General features: G+C 35.9%; 2 protein-coding genes across 7 annotated transcripts in view; both read left to right on the forward strand.

Annotated features, from left to right (window-relative positions):
* Positions 1–11160, forward strand: part of HOOK3 (hook microtubule tethering protein 3) — a 126266-nt gene extending 115106 nt beyond the window's left edge. For all 4 annotated transcript variants that reach the window (XM_004382093.3, XM_023736661.1, XM_023736659.1 and 1 more), the window contains one exon: positions 1287–11160. In XM_004382093.3, coding sequence (XP_004382150.1) covers positions 1287–1427 — 141 coding nt within the window. In that variant the 3' untranslated portion in view covers positions 1428–11160. The remainder of the gene's footprint in view (positions 1–1286) is intronic.
* Positions 11161–14432: 3272 nt separating this feature from the next.
* Positions 14433–21043, forward strand: part of FNTA (farnesyltransferase, CAAX box, alpha) — a 35441-nt gene continuing 28830 nt past the window's right edge. For 2 of the 3 annotated variants that reach the window (XM_023736663.1, XM_023736662.1), the window contains exons 1-2: positions 14437–14656; positions 17369–17454. In XM_023736663.1, the coding sequence (XP_023592431.1) occupies positions 14451–14656; positions 17369–17454 (292 nt within the window). In that variant the 5' untranslated portion in view covers positions 14437–14450. Of the gene's footprint in view, positions 14657–17368; positions 17455–21043 lie in introns of all 3 variants that reach the window. The other variant, XM_004382094.2, reaches the window with a different exon arrangement.

The following is a 21043-nucleotide window of genomic DNA, read 5'->3' on the forward strand; positions in this document are numbered from 1 at the left end:
GGTCTCTGATATTGCCTACTGAACTTGGTATTCATTGGCCTCCACTGCCTGTGAGCCAGAAGCCTGCCTTCTGACCTATCAATCTGGGGTTTATCAGCCCCTATAGCTGTGTCAGTCAGGAGAAGCCTCCAGCCTAACACCTGACCCTCAGACTTGGGACTTACCAGTCTCTACAGCTGTGTGATCCATTTCATTGAGATAAATATATATAGATAGATAGATAGATGCTTCTCTAGAGAACCCAGCCCAAGATAGCCATGGCCAGTATTTTCCCTAGAAGCTAACTAGTGATAGGAAGACTTATCTTTTAGTCCTCTATCTTCTGTGCATTGTACAGTTCTTTCTGGGAAAGCGGTCACTATTACAAAATTTTAGTCTTACCTATCTGAGTGTCCTGTTGTCTCCTTATGTATTGCTTTCCGTTGCTAACTTCCCCTTCCTCCAGTCTCAATTGTTTATGAGATTAAACAGCAGTTGTTAGATCTTAATGTTCCTTTGTCTTGGGATCTTCACTGGCTTATTAAATGAGTACTAAAACTACTTTTTTTCTGATCTACTCACAGACTTGCCTTTTATTATGTTATTATTGTCATGATTATTATTCTTCCAAGTTCAGAGGGCACCTTAAAGTTTCCTCCTCCCTGTTAAGTTACTATAGGCCCAGCAGTCGTGGCTTCTCTCCCTCCTAAGCTAGTACTTGACCTTTCTCCTGTCTTCATGAAAGACCCCTGTATCTCAGTTGGGCCCTCTCTTGTGGACCTTCAGGAACTTTTCTTAATTCGTTTGAGAATACAGGTCTGCCAGAAATAAAGAAAAACAGCATGAGGGTACGTATTATACATAGTGTGGCTTTCCACCTTAAGAAGCAAGTGCATTTGTGTTTTTCCATTCCAAATAAACCCTGTGATTCCCAAAATGCCATGTGAATCAACTGCCACTAATCAACTGCACTTTTTCTCTCGGAAAATCACTTTCTACATTTGATTTGGAAGAGAAGCATGATCAAGTATGGTTAATGTGTTACCAAAAAAAATCTGTTTTCATTACCTATTGTTTTGGCTATTGTTAATTCAGAAAATTAAGCCTTAATTTTTCCAAAGGAAGATCTGTACCTAATTGCTGGACTAAACACCTCTACAAAATAAGATTTTAATCTGTAATGAAAAGAATTAATATTCCTAATTCTGCCTTATGAAGCAAAGTAACAAATTCTGCATGGCAAAATTTTCTTTTGTGAGAGTGTATTCCTATTTTTTTATTGATTAATTTTTTTTTCTACTTTATAGGGAATGACTCTGCATAAAAAGGCGGCTGAAGATAGACTTGCTAGTACAGGTTCAGGGCAGTCGTTTCTGGCTAGGCAAAGACAAGCAACCAGCACGAGAAGGTCTTATCCCGGCCATGTTCAACCAGCCACAGCAAGGTAGAGAAGTCTTGCCGTTAGAAATAAAAAGCAACCTGCATCAAAGCATACTTCTGTTACATATAACAACATTTCAGGAAATTCAGCCAGCTTATTTTTTGTCTCCATTCTATGTTAATATTTAGTTGTTTCTCATTTGAGGACTTTTTCTCTCTCCTGTATCTATAAGGTTTTAGTTTCTCTGTCCTTTATTTTGTAGTCTTTTCAGTTCCTTTTAATGTGCCAAAATTTTTAAATGCCCAATTAAAGGTGTTGTATAATAGTGTAACACTTTTCTTTGTATGAAAATATCCTCTTCCCGAACGATGTAGGCTTTGTAATGAATTAAATTTTCTGCCAATAATTGATACACAATTTATATTGTTTATTGTGCCTCGGTGTTACCATGCTTTATAAGAATGTCTTTGTTTAAAGGGAATTTAATCTTTTTATGATGTATTAATCTGTGTTTTAAATTGTTTTCCAGATGCACTTCAAGTAACTTGCATATTTACTGTATGAAATGATTGGCAAAGTGCACTTTTTGCAAAGACGTAAACATACATTGGCAGAGGCTAGCAAATCTTACGTAAGGCACCTGATAGGATTATTTAGAGGGGAAAAAATGAGTTTCCACATTGTTTTATAGGAAAGTAAATTTGTCCAAAGATTTGGAAACTATTTTTAAAACATAAATGAATAGAATTTCATTATTTCCTGCTATATTGTTTGCTGGCAGAAGTGAATGCATTGGTGAGTTTGTTTGGGGGAAATTATAGCATAGAAGAAAAAAAATCAGGCAGTGCATTAATTTTTTTTCCTTTGCTTTGGAATATCACAGTAACTTAGGATCAAATTCTAACAATGTGTCTGACATTTATAGTTTCATTGCCCTCCATATCTATAAGATTTATTTTTCATATATTTACAATAGGAGCCTTACTTCTTAAGGAATTCCCTTATTAACTTGTGCCTCATTTGTTTTACTTATTCTTTAATATAAACCCTTTCATTTCTAAACAGTTCCTAACATTTAACATCTTAATATCAGTCACTAAGATAAATAAGTGATTTCTTGTATGTGATGTTTTAAGACAGGTCTCTGACATTTTTTCTTAATTCTATCTATTAGTCCTCAAATTTATTACTAAATAGCTTCTCTTGGGTAATTTTGTTGCCTCAAAAGTGCTTGTATTTGTTGACAGGTTATAAGCCACATATATATACCCACTGCCATCGAGTCAATTCCAACTCATAGCAACCCTGTAGGACAGAGTAGAACCGCCGCATAGGGTTTCCAAGGATCAGCTGTGGATTCGAACTGGGGACCTTTTGGTTAGCAGCCAAGCTCTTAACCACTGGGCCACCAGTTAATCTGTCAATTAATGATTGTAAAGCACTTTGAATATGTAAGGTGCTGTATAAATGCAAAATATCATTCATTTGAAAATGAAATGCCTTCTGCCTAATTTTCTATATTGACTTAAGTATTCAGTCCGAAACTATATTAAGTTCCCTTCCAATCATTTTCTTGCACCTAGCCTATTTTGTAAAAGCAAAAAATTCTTGAAATTAGGTTTTTTTTTTTTCAAGCTAGGTCACCTAGTAAGAGGATTTTGTTTTATGCACTATTTGGAAGTTCAGGCTTCCTTTAGTTCTGTATATTAAATGCAAATAAGTAACTTTAAATCAAGCTAAGTGTGATTAAGAGTTTTCAAAAACTATCCAAACATTTGATTTTAAATTTTTATTTTTTTATTAAGAGCAGTTGACCTAAATATTAGTAGTATTTTCATTTTTCCTCCAAAACCATACTTGAAGAAAAAGGTATTAGAAAATATACAGAAATGACTCCATGCACTGTGCTAATTTTTTACATTAAATACAGAAGTCTGAGCACAGTACGGACACTTCTGCCTGATAAGACCATAAACCAGCAAGAATTACTAATACAGAGAGAGCCACATGAGTCGAATGCATTGTGGGGGTTCAGAAGGCCAAGCAAACCTAACCAACATATAAAGTTTTGACAAGAAAAGATTAAAAACTATTAATTTACAATGGTTCTTACCCCCTTTATTTCACAAATAACATAAGAATTTGACTATTTTAAAACAAGTTAGGTCCTGAACACTAACCTTGATCAAATTAAAATTACTGGGAAATTATACCCACAGATTTAAGATGAAGGAAAATAAAAGAGCCTGTGAATTACTTGTTAAATGGATCATATTCCATGAGATAAGAGTTTTTCATTTTACTTCTACTTACTGCTCCTCTCCTAGTCTCTTACCTACTCACACATCTACCCAGATGTATTTCTTCTAATGGGTTGGAAAGGTGCCAAGCTTTTAGAAGGAAATTTTACTTTGGATTTTTCTTCAGCATCTATTGCATGCTATTATCTTGGTTTTTATATTTACAATTTTCACTCTGCTTTACCTTTAAAGCTTAGTATATCATTGCATAGAAGAAATTATATTTCTAAAAATTATTTGATGTTTTAAAAAAAGGGGGCTTTTGTAAGAATAGCATCTGAGTATACTTTATGTGTCATAAAGCCAAGAATAAAACTTAACTGTAAGAGTGACAACCCTGTTTCCCTTGTCCAGCTTTGGACAAGATTTATGATATTTCTGTTTTTCCCATTGTTATTGTGTGCCGTCGAGTTATAGTGACCCTATAGGACAGAGTAGAACTGCCCCACAGGGTTTCCTAGGCTGTAATCTTTCTGAAGCAGGTCACCAGGTCTTTTCTCCCGCAGAGTGGCTGGTGGGTTTGAACTGCCAGCCTTTCAGTTAGCAGGCAAGTACTTCACCATTGTGCCACCAGGGTTCCAATAATGATTACTAATTTCTCAGGAGGTTTGTGACAATGGGTGGACTATGTGGAAGTTAAAAGACATTAGCGCTTTATGTAGATGTGAGCTGTGCCGTGCTATATTTTTATGAGCTCCTCACCTGTATGTGAAGCCACAGTTTGCTTGTGCAGTGGGGCTGCTCATGGCATCAGCAATGAAATAAGTACAGTGTTGCTGCATTAGGCTGGGGCGAGCCATCACCACAGTGTCCAAATCTAACACGCAAAAAGCATTAGCTATTTTCATTCTAACCAGGGTAAGAAAATACAAAGTAAATAACTAAAGAACATTAAAGCATAGCATTTCTGTTCTGCAGTGTATATTTCAGAAGTTTGTAATGGGGGAAAAAAATCCCAGCAAATAAGTAGTATTTGCCTTAAAAGGAGACTAAGTAATACATTTGTACATATTTTAAAAGAACTTCCAAAAACTTGATCATATCTTTTTACTATTTCTAATTACTTGATAATAACAAGAAAAAGAAGTCCCCAAATAAAGGAACTATGTTCCAAAATTTATCAAGATGGAATTATTTCTATTAGATATCCCCCAGCCTAGTAAAATTGGCTTAATGGGATGGTTAGATTATAATAAGGATACTATTGTAGCATGTAATTTTGTTGAGGTCTTATTGTTTTACTTATATAATAAAAGCTCAGTTGTACAAAATTAAGCTAATGTTATCCAGTCAGAAACGTCAGCCTATATATTTCATTAGTCCTTGCAAATGAATGGAAATCCACACTGTGAAAATACATCAGCAGTGATTGTTAAATGAAAGATGAATTAGACTGAAGAAAAGACACATTTTATTTATGAGCTACTTTATTTGCATTTCTTTTCAATAACAGTTTGCTTTATCTTATTAACTAAATAATGAATGAAATATCAGTATCTCAGACAAGCATTCGTCGATTGTTTTAATGATAACACCGTGTTAAAAACTTGAAAATCTTTATTTTAATATAAGGATTATTTTGAAACAAAAATCTAAATTTTTTAAAATTCTCTTTAACTCTCTGCATTTAATATTCAATTGCCCAGATTCAGACTCCAGGAATGTTCAGTTCTCCCCAGTTGAAACATGCAGATTTATCTGAAAAAGCATCCACAACCCACAGCTAGTAGAAATAAACCTAGCTAGTTTACAGCCATGTGGATAAGTACATGTTTGATCCTAAAGTGGCAGGAAAATGCTTGGGATCTTGCTTTTTGCTAAGGACAAAATAACAACATAAAGGCAAAATGCTTTTTGTTGTGTATTCATTGAACTGTGGAAGAATATTTTTACTTTTTCTCCTTACATTATGAAGGGGCTCTTTGCCTAGAAATGGCAATTGAACTGAAGGAGCATATACTTCTTAACAGTAAAGCCTATGTTATATCCTAAAGTAGGATAAGAGAATGTACTGAACAAAATAAAATGGGATATCAGAATCTTTGAAAATTATTTTAGCATATCTTTTATTTTTCCCTTTTTATAAATTAAAAGGATTTTCCATGCAAAAAAGATAATCTCTTTTCCTATAGTCCCGACTGTCAAAATGGTAGCTTATTTTTGTAGTTGTTCAACCCAGTTTCATTACATTTAAAAGGAGGTTTCATAGCTTATTGTTTGTAACTATAGTGATTTGAATATTTTATATCATGAAGGTTTTTATATAAGGAAGGTTATTCTCAATGTATCTGTCATCCAATTTTTTACTTTCTATAAAGCATATTTAAATAATATTGGTGTATGTTCTTTTATTGAAAATTTTGAAGATGTTTTGTTGTTCAATTTCAGCACAAAAATATTCTAAAGCTTTGCAGTGAATGCTGTTCAGTTCTCAAAAGCTTAAAAAACTTAAATAATATGCTAGTGACACAGATAATTTCTACTCTTCCCCATCCCCCAAGGTTATAGAAGTATTAATATTTAGTTTCCTTTTTATAAAATGAAGGACAGCACAAATATGATGGCATCCATCTTTTTTAAATCATTTATTTTGTTCTTGGGAAGTATATACCAGTTCTTTTGTTTTTAAATAGCCTGTTATTAATCTGGTTCACATGTATTATCTTTATGAATATAAAAACTTGTAAAATTTATATTTAATGTTGTCTTGAAACATGAACATCCTCAGATTCTTCACATTACACTGAAATGTTAGGAAGGGACAATATTTGAGAAACAGAGTCTTGGGCCTAATTATGGCAAGTCTATGAGTTTTGGTAATTGTAGGGGATCTATAAATGTTTCCTAACAGTTGCATCTCAGGAATCACTTGATGTCTGTCTTCATTATTTTTCTGTTTTCTTATATTTTCCAACAGTATTCTGTAAGATTACGTTTGTATGCTATAAAGTGAGGCTAGAAATCTAAGAACCTAACAGAAGGTTGTTAAGGAAAATTCATTCCTAGGGAGTAGAATGGATTATCAGGATAAGAAATGGCCTAGTTATAAACACTTACCTAGGCAGATGGAAGGATTAACACAATTAAAACTCACACTTTCTTAACAAGTGTGCCTAAAGGTAATCGTTTATGTAAAGTTTTCTGTTTTTATTGCATAATCAGATAATAAAAAGGAATAGACAAAAATATAATTTATTTTCTAATTGTTCCTTCTTTTAGTGGACATTAGCCAGGCACACAGTATTAACTGCATATGTTTATTAGTGGACGGGGGAGCATCTATTTTCATTTTGAGAACATTAACTAATTACCAAATCTAAAATAGCAATTTTAGGCCCTGAAGGATCCTGTGATGAGATGAGATGAGAAGAAATTTGTGGTAGCTGAAAATCACAGCCAAGTTCCTAACAGTTAACTAAATCTGCCACTTACATCTAGTTTCCAAATCATAGGCTCAGTTTTATGTCCCCCTTAATTACACATAGTAGGCCCACACAAAGTTAGGTTTACAGTGAAGGCAAAAGTAGACATATTTTTAAGTCTTTTGAAGGAGAACTTTTATATACCTGCTACATTACCACCAGACTCTGAATTAAATGCTTATGGTCTGAAGATAAAATCATTAGAGAAGATGTCCACAGCCTCAAAATTTTAGGCTCATGGCACTATCAAATATCCTGAATTATATCTACTTAGAGCTTAAAGGAGGAACTAAATATGAGAAATGCAACCTCAAGTTGAATAAAAGAAAACTGCCAAAGTGCTGAGGCTTTAATATATGTGAGAGACTTCCAAGCAGGGCTTATCACTTTAGGGATCTCAAACTAAATTGATGAAGGAAAATAATTAATTTAGTGATTATATTGTAAAATTAATAAAAGGGACCCTTATGTGTTTATTCTTATGTATTTGTCACCCTATGGGCAGTGATTACATTAGATACATTCTATAGTGTTTATGTGTGTCACTATTAGAGATGAATGTCTTAATATTCACTATTCTAATCATTTGTCTTATTTATACTTTACTGCAAAATTCAAAGCACTTTACTAATATTAAATAATTATTTTCCCTCTCCACCTCTACCTTTCTCTGGCATTTTCTATTAATATCTTTTCCACAGGGAATCTTTATTTTAGGACACTCACTAAGAAAAATTTCAAAGGTTGTCCAAATAAATGGGCTTTGTACTCTTTCTAAATTTTCTGACATCAGAAGTCTGAAGTTCTAAGTCTAGAAACCTATTTGAAGCTAAATTAGGGCTACTAGGCATTGATTGTTTTTTGATGTCACATTAATAAGAATCCTTTGTAATGTAATATTCATGAAGCCAGCTCCTCTCAAAGCCAAACACCCTTGAAACTTTTTGTTTTCTGGAGTTTTATTAATAAAAACTAAACTATCTTCTGGTTAGTCAGAAGATGTTCTTACCGTTGATTTGCCTGTCTCCTAAAATACAAATTTACAAACTGTTCCTAACTTTAATTATTTTTTCATCATTGCGCATACCTGAAAAACAGGAGAAAGAAAGCCAAGTTTCAGGGGCTGTGACACCAGAGAATCTGGAAAATGGTAGGGGACAGGTGATGGAAAAGCAGACACTAACAATGGCAGAATGCTACAAAAACATTCTTCATTCTGGTAAAATACATACGCTTTATGAATGTGACCATTTTCTTAAGTTCATACATAGCAAAGTTTTCAGCCTGTTCTATTAAGGGATTTTTTTAGGGGTCGAGATTCTTCCATTTTGTAACTTGAGTATATTAGTATTCAAATCATTGTCAAAAAGGACTGAAATATTTGTTACATAAACATTGACACACATGATTACTGCCAAAGAATAGATTTGCTTATGCAAACATTCTCTTTGAGTTTTGTTTTTAGATGAGAAAAATGCTTTTATAATGTGAAAAAAACATTACCACCTCTCTATTTTGCTTAGGCAGGTCACCTAGAAGAGAGCAACACTGAAATAGAGAAGTCTAAACTCTGACCTTTAAGGGAAAGAGCAGTTTTCATCTCCCTAAAGTAAAAAAACTAAATATACACGTGTGCACACACATATACACTTAAGGAAAAAATATGTTTTAGATATCTTTCACTAATTAATTGTTGAATGGATGAATGAATTTAAAAGTTCAAAGAAAATTGGGTCTATGCTTTTGAGGTAAGACCCCTTCTAAATGTCTTACTCTTCCATTACCAGTTGCCATCAAGACTACTCTGACTCATGGTGACCCCATGTGTATCAGAGTAGAACTATGCTTCATAGGATTTTCAATGCCTAATTTTTCAGAAGTAGATCGTCAAGCCATTCTTCTGAGGTGCCTGTGGGCGTACTAAACCTCCAACCTTTCAGTTAGCAGCTGAGTGTGTTAACCGTGTGCGCTAGCCGGGGACTCCCAACCTTCCATTAGCTTCCTGTTCTGAACAAGAGTAGATTCCAGTCCTGGGTTGTCCAATTCAATAGCTGCTAGCTACATGTAGCAATTGAAATTTAATTAGAATTAAATCAAATTAAAAATTCAGTTCATCAGTCTCACTAGCCACATTTCTAGTGCTCAATAGCCGTATGTGAATAGTGGTTACCCTACTGGACAGCACAAATACAGAACATTTCCACCATTGAGAAAATGCTATTTGACAGTGCTGTTACGCCCAAAGAGAAAATAAGGAAAAAATAAAGGCAATCTGTTAACTTACAACTCTTAGATTTTACCACCGTAGTTGAAGAAAGCTATTTTTCTTACAGAAATTAATAATAACCCTTTTTAAACATCTTGGGAAAATCAAAACCCCATTCTTTTAAGCTAGTTTGCAATATTTTTTTTAAAACAGGTTCTCAGCACTTTATTTTTCAAGTTATATATTTACATTATTTCATAAATCATTAGTATCTTCAGTTTTTTTAATGTACTCCTATTTTAAGTATTGATGATATATAGTTGTCTAACATTATCAAGCAGGAACTAATGAATGTTTAATTTATTTTCAAATAAAAATTTATCAGCTTCATCATGTTCTTACGTTACATTTAAATCTAATGAAAATTGCCAACAATTTTTTTTTTGCTTCTGTACTTTTAAACGTTTCTCTCTAAAGTCACATTTGACCATCTTCCACCCCGAAGGTACACCAATATCCAAATAATTTTTTTGTTTTTCTTTGTAGCTTCCTGCTTTTATTAACTTGGATTATGAATCAAATTAAACTTCATGTATGCAGTACACATTTACTATTCCAGTGCAGTTAATATTTGCTGTTCCAGTTAATGAAAACATTTAATACATATTAATTTCCTTGGCCTGTTACTTAACTAAAAGGATCTTTGCTGATGTTATCTTTGAATTTTTTAATGAAAATAAGGGATTAATCATAATTCTCTTGAGTCAGCTTGGTGCTTAGTTAAAACTATCCTATTAGGAGGTCTTTTTAAATTGTTTCAGTCAAGCAACCAACTTGATCCAGTAGAGTCAAATTCCAAGCAAGTTATGATGAAATTCTTACTGTAGTTCAAGTATGGACTCGTAAATAGTGTGATCTGAGTTTGTTTTATTATTTCCTTGGTGACCTAATTCAGTGTATGTTCTACAGAGACTCATATTAGTTAAGGGAAATTTTCGGTATGCTTGAAATAAGTAGCATTTTAGTATAAATACAGAAAATGACTGTATACTAACGTCAATCAATGATTTAGGGCCTTTTAGTTTTTTTAATAGTAGTCTTTTTTTGTTTTAGAACAGCCCTAGTTACTTAGTATTCAAATGCACTAAAATGCCATCGCCATCACTAACTTTGCTGTTTACAGGTTCTGTATAGTTCAGAATGCTTTGTACTCAGAAGGATAATTTCCATGTTTATCTTGTTTTACAGTTTTCATGTTTTGACAATTGCCCACCATTTGTAACATCCAATTTTTGGTTGTGTAATGAAATGGTAAAATGCAAACATATCTAATAATTTGCCTTATTTTGATTAATCAAAAATTTGGGGTTAGAAAGCAGATTTTTTTCCCCCTAGAATAGTTTCAAAACTTTTCAGATGAGCTGGAAAACACCTTATGACATTAGAGTCAGAGTTGTATTGATTACAGCACTTGCTCTGAAGCCTTACATTCATGTCTTAAGTATTGTAGATTGCTCTGTGAATTGTTAGTTTAATATCTGACATTGTAGTTATCCACCTTGCATTTTAGCCTTTGCAAAAAAGGATATTGCTAGGTATATTCTTACTCCTGATTGACTATTGAATTTACAATTTCATGATTTCATTCTTTGTAATTATAATTAAAAAGGATGTCCATATCAAAAATTTTCACTCACAAACAGAACCATTACAGATTTAGCAACATTGTACATAATGGAATCCAAGCATTTTCCACCTGTTTGCTGTGTTTACCCGCCATTTGCTATGTGCTGAGATTGGTGGATTTTCTCACTGTTTATCTATGGTGAATGACTTGTTAGAGCACTTCAGTAAGAAATTTTACTAAAATCACAAAATCATAAAGTCCAAGAAACCACCGGAAGATGGATTTTTAATTTTTTGAACTGTTATATTGTATTTCCTTTTGATATCACTTATTCATTTTAATTTTATGACTGCCAACTTGTTATGGTATTAATTATATGTGTTTACATATATGCATATAATATATGTATATGTATATGAAGAATAAAGTTAAGGTTTGGTCAAACTATATTTTCCCATTCAAGTACAAAAATGTTTTCAAGGCTGCAAAAAGTGTACAGTTGTTAAACAAGTTGTAAATAAAGACTTGTATAAAAACTCACCTTAGATTTTTTTTTCTGCTCTTAAACTGTGACAAGCACACATTTAATAACTGTCTAACAGCGTTCATCCACTTGCATTTGGCACTTGTCATAGTGTTCTAGCAATTTAAAGATTATGCCACTGATTTATTATAAATCAGGAATATTCTTTGAGTTTTTTTTTTTCCCCCTCAGTACCTATGATAAATTTTGTATTGATTTAGGTTAGTACTTAATGTTTGTGAGCTGGCTGGCCAAAGTTCTTAGGAATAAATGTTAAATATGACCTACCCGCTCTTAAAGTTATTATGTTCACATGATCAATTTTACCATAAACAGTAAGCACAGCAAGAACCAATGATAGCACAGTTACATTCTTTGGCAACTTAATTTCATAATACAAAGCATTATTGTTGAAGCTTCACATTTGGTGATAACCATTTTCCTGTCTTTGCAGACCCTTACAATTCACCCTTTCCGCACCTCTACCCCAAACATTTTTGAAATATGGTATCTTCAGTATTATGTAAAGTGATAGTAACAGTGTGGAAATTGATTATATTTAGATTAAAATAATCAGCTAGGTAATTCCAAATGAAGTTAGCGCAAAGAAAAACAGCTAGTATGCACACAGCCAAAATAGTGCCCATTATTTTAATCAAACAATTAGTTGACATTTTACTATCAGAAAGATAAATGTTTTCATCCGACCAGTTGGATCAGATTTGGACCCTGGCTGAGAATTTGCATTGTTAAAATGTAGATTCTGATTCAGTATATCTGGGGTGGAAATGCAAATTTTCAGCAGGGAACTTGTTAGAAAATCAAATTCTCAGCAGGGGTTTGAACCTGACTCAACCAATTCAAAGCCCTGCTTTATTCATTAACATGGATGAATTAACACATTAAGTTTAGCATTTATTGTTTGGCCTAGATACTTAATTTTGAGGGGAAGGGGAAGGGAATAAGAAAGTAGGTTGAATCACAAAATTTAAACCAAAAAATGTTTCTGCCTTCAAAGATTTGTATGATCAAATAAAGCACAACACAGAAAAATTGCCAAATAGAAATATCACCCAGCTGAAGGCCCACCAGTTCGCCTTATGTATACTTACGCTACTGTTCTGGTTATCTATTGCTGTGTCATAATTCTCTACAAAACTTAGTGACTTCAAACAACAATATGTTCTCTCTCACAGGGTTCTCTCACAAGCTCAGCTGTTCTCATTTGGGCTTCCTCACTTGATTGCAGTCAGATGGTGGCTGAGGCTAGAGTCATCTGAAGGCTTTTCTTTCACCTGGCTGGCACCCACACTGATATGGCTGGAACACCTGTGGGCTGATCAGGCCACTGTCCACACAACAGGGTAGATGGGCTTATTACATGGCACTAGCTTCCCCAGAGCAAGAGTTCTAAGAGACCCAGGTGAAAGCTTCAAAGCTTATGACCTAGCCTCGGAAGCTACACAGCAGTACTTCTATTCTGTTTGTCAAAACAGTCCCAGGCAAGGCCAGATTCAAGGGACTGAGAATACACTCCATTTTTCGAAGAAGGAGTGACTTCCCCATGCAGGAAGGGAAGGTATTGATGGTGGCAATCTTAAAAACAAGTTACCATAGCTGCCATTATTCTCGATTCAAAAGAAGTGAAATCTCTACTGTGAAGATCATACTTCTGAAGTCACAACCTCTCACCCATTTTCTAACCTCCTTGCCAAGCACATTCATTGCAATGTATGTAACTTCTGTGTGAACAAATCTGGAGATTGATACTTATAGAAGTCCTTGTAGTTCACCCTGGGTGTTCTTTGGTTCCCTGACTTGTAAATGCCCCCTTCCCCTCCCCTTGTTCAACTCTGTCTTATCTGCTCTTTTTATAACTCAGAAGGGATTAGATTTAGAATCCACCCTACTCCGGCATGATCTAATTAACACAGCAAAGACAACTATTTGCAAACAGGATAACATCCACAGGTATAGGAGTTAGGATTCCAACACATATTTTGAGGGGATGCAATTTAATTCCTAACACCAATTCTTCCCTCATTCACAGGGCTCCAGTCATCACATTGTCATCCTTACTGAACCAGCAACGGTCTAAGCATGCATTTCCCTCTTTTGGCTCAAATAGTCCCCAGAGAAGCCTTCCTGACTGTCCTACCTAAAAAGGCACCTGCCAACACGTTTTATCCTTTCAACCTGCTTTATCTTTCTTCATAGCACTTACCTGACTTGATGCAGCTATTACATGATACAGCTATTACCTATCATAATCTTCCTCCCTATGTGTCAACTCCATGACCACAGAGACCGTTTTACTCACTGCTGTGAGCAAGCCGGACACATAATAGGCGGTCAGCAAGTATTTGTTAGTGTTTCTCTTTCCTATAACGTACAGAAAAACGTTTTCCTTTCCTACAACGTATACAGTGTTACCTCTATAATTAGAAATTTAATTTTAAAAGATAAAAAACCCTAGATTACTGAAGTTCTGAGGTATAAATTCTTAGCATCCAAAGGTGGGGGGGAATGTGTGCAAGAACATAAGGCCCTTAAAAGTTCAAGTTGGACAACGCCAAGTTCAAGTTCTCTGGAAATGGAGGAGGGGAAGTCTTGAGCTGTCGGCCATACGTTTGTATGCACTGCACCAGAGACTCCGTCAAAAAGAAGGGCTATCCCCATCTCTCCTATGTGGGGCATCTAACGGCGCTAAAATATTCTGAAGTATGAACTACAAGCACTTGGAAAGGCCCACACGTGGGACGAAGTTTGGGAAGCCTGGAACTAGTCCTCTGTCCCTTGAGGAATTCACGTAAGCAAGCGTGCATCCCTTCCTCCAGGTCACAACTCGGAGGCCCCCAAGGCTCGGCCGCCTGCCCAGGGCTCTCTGGCCCTCATCTCTATGGTAGGAAGCGAGAAAAGCGGAAATGGGACATCGCTGGGGGAAGAGAGTGAAGGGCGGGGCCGTGGAGGGGCGGGGCCTTCCCCGCCACCTCCGCTGCGGACCCAGGCGCGATGGCGGCTACCGAGGGGGTCGGGGAGGGTGCGCAGGACAGCGATCCCGGTCAGCCGGAGCAGCCACCGCCCCAGCCGCATCCACCCCCGCCACAGCAGCAGCAGCAGCAGGAAGAAGAGATGGCGGCCGAGGCCGGAGAAGCGGTGGCGTCGCCAATGGACGACGGGTTTCTGAGCCTGGACTCGCCCACCTATGTCCTGTACAGGTAACGCCCCCGCGGCTTGGCCGCCGCGCCGGAGGCCCTTCCCCCGAGGGCGGGAGCTTAATGCCGGCGGCAGTACCCTGTCCGCGTCCGGGCCTCTTTGTGTGCGACTGAAGTTTCCGCGGTCCCGGTCGGTGTCCGGCTGGCGGGGAGGCGCGTTCGGCTGGGCAGGGGGCCACCCACTGCGCTGCTTCCCAGACTCGGCAGTGTCACCGGGAGACAAGGGAGTGGCTGAAAAACCAGCCATGTCTGTGTGGTTTCTCACGGGGTTGTAAGCAAAGTAGAAACTATAGGACATTGGACAGCACTCTTTCTCAGGCAGTTTAGGTGTCGTGATTCATAAATTTAAGAAATTTCCCGCTCTCTTCCATGCTCCCAGAACTCTCTCCAGATAGTAATCTGACTGAATACAGAAGGGAGGCAATGATTTAAATAGATCAAGATTTGCTCACCTTGCAAACTAGGTGTAAGGTCTTCCCATGGTTTGTTCTGCTGAAGTGGAGAGATCTAGTATAAGATCTCTAAACTGGGACATTTTCATTCAACCAATAATTTAGCGCCTAGTATCAGCAAGGCACTGAATTAGGCTATAAGGATGACAAGATTCTTGTTTATTAAACCCACTTACGTGTCCGTACAGCGCCTTGTGCATAATACAAGTGATGTGTAGTAGACAGTGTTGGGTACTGCTGGAACTTTCTTGCCTTTTCTCACCCTCTTTGCCAACTCCTAACCCCTAATCCATCAGGTTCTTGCTTTCTGATAGTAATGCTGATTCTCTAGTTCCAGTTGAACCTGCAGAGACAATTGAGAAATCCATACATCTTACCTATCTTGTGTAGTTCTAGGTAAACACATTAACCCGTTGCAGTCCAGTCGATGCCGACTCATAGAGACCCTACAGAACAGAGTGGAACTACCCCATAGGGTTTCCAAGGAGCGGCTGGTGGATTTGAACTGCCGATCTTTTGGTTAGCAGCCGAGCTCTTAACCACTGCACGACCAGGGTTCTGGTAAACACATTAGAGACGGCTTATTTGCCTTAATTTTATGAATGAGTGAAAATCACTATCCAGATTTTTTTATTGGAGTTAATGTTATACTGATTTAAATTGGTCGTAGTGACCCCATAAACTCTCAAACCTGTACCATGGAATTGCTAAATATTCAGTTTCTTCACATGACTGTGTCTGATTTCCCAACGCCTGGATGAGGTCTTTATCTTTCCCATGCCACTCTCACAGGCTATAGGTGTCTCACATCTCAGGTAATTATTTCCCATCTTACTCCTTAGTGTTTGCCTCATTCCACTCACCCTGATCCTTTTACATAGTGAGCATAATTTCAGGATTGCCTAGATGCCAGAGAATCTGCTGGTGTTAGTGATCAATATAGAGAAGTAAAAAGTGGGTGGGAGGAAAAGGATTTAAGAAGTCAGAGAGTAGGTAAAACAACTTTGATCACACTGGGCAGTTGAGAGATATCTATAAGCATCTATTGTTGCCGTTAAAATGTTATTTTAGTGTTGAGAAGTAATATTCATTGAGCGTTTACTATGTACTATGCATATTTGCAGTACTTAACATCTATTACCTCATTTAATGCTCAAAACCGTCTTCTAAAGTTGATTGGTAATATTATTATCCCCATTTTATAGATGAAGAAACTGAGGCCCAGAGAGGTTAAGTCAGTTTCTCAAGATCACACAACTGGGAAGTGATGGAGCCTATATTCCAACTCGTACATTTGTCCATTTCCAAAGCCTGCTTTCTTAGTGACCACCCAGACCACCCTTGTAGAATACAGTGAACTTGAGAGTGTTTACTGTGATTTTAAAATGTCAGTTCCTACTAAATTGTTATTCAAAATTAAAAAATGCTGACTTCTAAGAATCTTAAGAATTAAGGGAAAGCAGAATCTTAGACCAATGAACTAGATTGATTTCTAAGTTAAGAGCATTGTGTACTTGCTGCAGAAAGATGTTTGGCCACTTACAAAGCTTTAGACTTGAAAACTGTTGATTTAACTTTTTTAAATGGGAAGATTATTCATTTTATCTTTATTGTACTTTAAAAGTTAATATGTAAAGCAAAGTGGCAAAACTTGCCTATGAAGAATTCAACCATGATTACATTAACATGTCTATAACCAAAAAATGAACCCATTGCCTTTGAATCGATTCTAACTCATGGTGACCCTGTGTGTCACAGAGGAGAACTGTGCTCAATGGGATTTTCATGTTGGAATCAACTCAGCAGCAATGGGTTTGGTTTTGATTTGGTAATCTTATGGAAAGGATCGTTGGTGACACAGTGGTTAAGTGCCCAACTGCTAATCAAAAGGTCCTGAGTTCAAACCCACCACTGGCTCCACAGGAGAAAAGACCTGACAATCTGCTCCCGTAAAGATTACAGACTAGGAAACCCTATGGGATGGTTCTACTCTGTTATATAGAGTGCTGTGAGTCAGAATTGACTTCACAGCATACAACACAACAACAAATCTTACAGAAGCAGATCACCAGGCCTTTCTTTTGTGGTGATCCTGGGTGGGTTCAAACTGCCAACCTTTTTCAGTTAGTAAGTAGCCCGGTGCAAACTGTTATAGGTTACTACTATTAATGTAAGTGTAGTTATGGCCAGTTTTTAAAACACCAGAGTTCTTTTTTTTTTCCTGTGCGTGAATAGAATCATTGAAAAAAATTTGTATTTTCAGGGACAGAGCAGAGTGGGCTGATGTAGATCCAGTGCCACAGAATGATGGCCCCAATCCAGTGGTCCAGATCATTTATAGTGAAAAATGTAAGTTTATTAGGAGAAGGTTTGTAAGTCAAGTTTAGTAGCAAAGTTGATATTCACAACTTTATGTAGCAAGATAGATGACGAATTTTTGTCTAATAAAGGTCTGAATGATTTAAGGTAAGCTGTTGTTTTTCATAATTTATTTTCATAATTAAAACTTTTATTTTGTTCGAAGAATGGACATAGTCTTAAGTTTAATGAATGTTACATTATTGTACGTAATTGCTACTGTATGATTGTACTTTTCATGTACTATTTAATATGTTTGTTAGATACAACGTTAAATGAGTTACTGTTTTATTTAGCATAAACGTTGGTTGCAGAAACATCAGGGTGTTCCAATCTATTTTGGCAATGAAGTGTTAGGGTGAGTTGGGATATATTCACTGATATTAAAATGAGTAGATTATTTTCTTTGACAAAGTATCCATTCTTTCATAATGAATGTGAAAATACTCTGTAAATTGAAGGTCATACAAATGTTAATTGTTAGTTGTTCTTCTAGGAAAGGGTAAATGAATAATGTAGAATGCTCATTTTGTAAGACACGCGTGTCTATATATAGTCATGCATTGCTTGATGTCCACCATACGTTCTGTGAAATAGGACATTATGTGATTCGGACATTGTGTGAACACTATATTGTATACAGCCAGTCCCAGGATTACCAACAAATTCCATTCCTAAATCTGTCTTTAAGTCAAATTTGTACGTAAGTTGGAACAGTTAGGTACAATTCACATCTAACGTCAGTTAGTCAAATGTTCGTCTTAGTATGTATATAATATATAGTGTGCCTTCTATGCATAAAAAACATAAAGGAAACATTTCCAGATACATTAAAACATCTTTAACATAATAGTACAGTAACAAAAATAGTAATGTTTTGGTGCGTGTCTCAAAGTAGCGCCCAAATTTTATTAGGGACCATTGTATGTACCTCGAATTTTTAACATAAGTTTTATGGGGTTTGAAACCATGGAAGTATATGCGGTCAGACGTTGCCTGAATGGATGTTATGCAGCACATGACTCTGTGTGTGTGTGTGTGTGTGTGTATATTTTCTTAAGACTTTGTTATCCAACATCTTTTTTCTTTTACAATAAAAGCATTTAATGTTTTTTTCTGATTTAAAGTGATACCAAGAAATGTTTGAAAAGGAAGAATAATGGTGTGGGAGATTTGTTTTATCAAATATGATACTAAATAACTAACATTGTGGAACTGGTGCAGCAATAAGTAGATTCATAAGGACTCTAAGAGGAGATCATCAATATATATGGGAACTTACTGTGTAGTAAAAGAGGCCTTTCACACCTGTGTGGAAAAGATAGAGTAGTCAAATAATGGTTTTATAACAGTTCACTATGCATTTGGGTAAAACCAAATTATATCCCTATCACATACCTTGCATGAAAATAAATGTCAGATAAATTAAAGTTCTAAAACAAAACTGTAAACGTACTAGACATATAAGAGAATAATCTTTTTCTTTCTTGGGGTGGGAAAGGCATTATTAAGCATGGTACAAACAGAATTGGGAATGGAAAAGGTCAGAAGATGTGACTGCACAAAAATGCAAAACTTCCATTCTGTGAGAAACATATGTGAAGAGATAATTCACTAGAAGAAATAGAAATAAAGTATGAAAAGGTGATCAGAGAAATGTAGTCACAGCTTTTTCAGATTCGTTATTATAACAAACCTGTTGGGGAAGCTTATACTATCGTATGTATCTGTTGGGAATAAATTATGACCCTTTTGCAGAGTGAGAAAATTAACATTTTGAATTCTTAAATATATCGTAACTAGAAACCACAAAGGGAAAGAAAGGTAAATTTGACCATATCAAACAAAGTTAACAACTTGTGCAGTAGAAGACACCATGCACGTCAGTAAGTGAAAAGACAAGCAGCACAATGGGAGAAGACACTTCAACCATGTAAAACAGAGGATTTATATTCAGAATTGTATAAAGAATTCCTACAAAGGGGTAAGGAGACAGACAACCCAGTCCAAAAAATGGATGAAAGGTATGAACTGGCAATTCACAAAAAAAATTTCTTTGACCAATAAATGGGGAAAAAATCCAGTGTCATTAGAAATGAAAGACATGGATATTAAAATGAAAATGCCATTTTTCAACATCACATTGGCAAAAGTTAACACTGTCTTGTGATATCTGGTGTTAGGACATATGAAAAGATACATGCATTTCAAATGGTAGTTTTAGTATGTTTAGCCATTTTGGGGCACATGCTTATATCTTACAACCTAGTAGTGCTGCTTTCAGTTGTATATCTGGGTTTGTTCTGATGTGTGGCATGAAAAGAAATGTACTAGGAGGTTAAGAGCACAGACTTCGGAACCAGACCACCTGGTTCAGATTCTAACTATGCCCTTTACTGATTCTCTAACCTTGAGCAAGTACTTCTGTTTCCTTCTCTGTAAAATGGGAATAATAATAGTAACTATAGTGTGTGTGAACTATACACATAAAATACTTAGAACAGTGTCTGGCTTATAGTTAGCACTATATGTGCTAGCTGTTAAAATTTGCAACATTTACTTGAAAAAAAATATTGGAACCATATACATATTTACCTTTAGGAGATTAGATAAATGTATCATCATTATATAATTGAATACTATGTAACTATTAAGTAGATCTAGATCTATTATAATAACATGGACAGATCTCGTAAACAATGTTGAGTGAAAAAAAGGCACCTAAGTTTTAAAAACTAAGTATGACTATATATTAAGTTTGTAATTTTTAATTAACAGAATATGTTAATATCAAAAAGTATAGAAAACATCTAATGAATATAAAATTCTGTTTATAAAATTCCAAATTCATTTACTATCCTTGTCAGTTTTAAATATATAGCCCTAAGACTAGTATTCTATTTCCACTTGTACAGTTGTGTTCTGCAGAAAAATAACATTTGGGTGAGTGTATATATGTATGTGTACTGTTGTTGGGTGCCATCAAGTAGATTTTCGACTCATAGCAACCCTCTGTGACAGAGTAGAACTGCCCTATAGGGTTTCTTAGGCCGTAAGCTTTATGGAGGCATATCGCCAGGTCTTTCTCCCTTAGAGCCACTGAGTGGCTTTGAACCACACCAGCCTTTCAGTTAGCAGCCTGGCACTTAACCATTATGCCACCAGGGTTTATATATGTGTGTGTGTGTGTGTGTGTGTGTACGTGTGTGTATATATGTGTATGTATTGTTTTTGTGTGCCGTGGAGTTGATTTCAGTTCATAGTAACCCTATATAACTCTAGAACTGCCCCATAGGGTTTCTTAGGATGTCATTTTTACAGGAGCAGATCACCAGGTCTTTTCTTCCACGGAGCAGCTAGTGGGTGTGAACCGCCGACCTTTCGGTTAACAACCAAATGCGTTAACCATTGCACCATCAGGGCTCCTTTTTTTTATTTTTATTTTTTATTGTACTTCAGGTGAAGGTTTACAGAACAAATAGTTTCTCATTAAACAGTAAGTCGCATATTGTTTTATGGCATTGGTTAACAACCCTACGACATGTCAGCCCTCTCCCTTCTCGACCTTTTTTTTTTTTTT

The sequence above is a fragment of the Trichechus manatus genome, unplaced genomic scaffold, assembly GCF_000243295.1.
Source record: "Trichechus manatus latirostris isolate Lorelei unplaced genomic scaffold, TriManLat1.0 scaffold00090, whole genome shotgun sequence".
In the NCBI taxonomy this organism is placed as follows: Eukaryota; Metazoa; Chordata; class Mammalia; order Sirenia; family Trichechidae; genus Trichechus; species Trichechus manatus.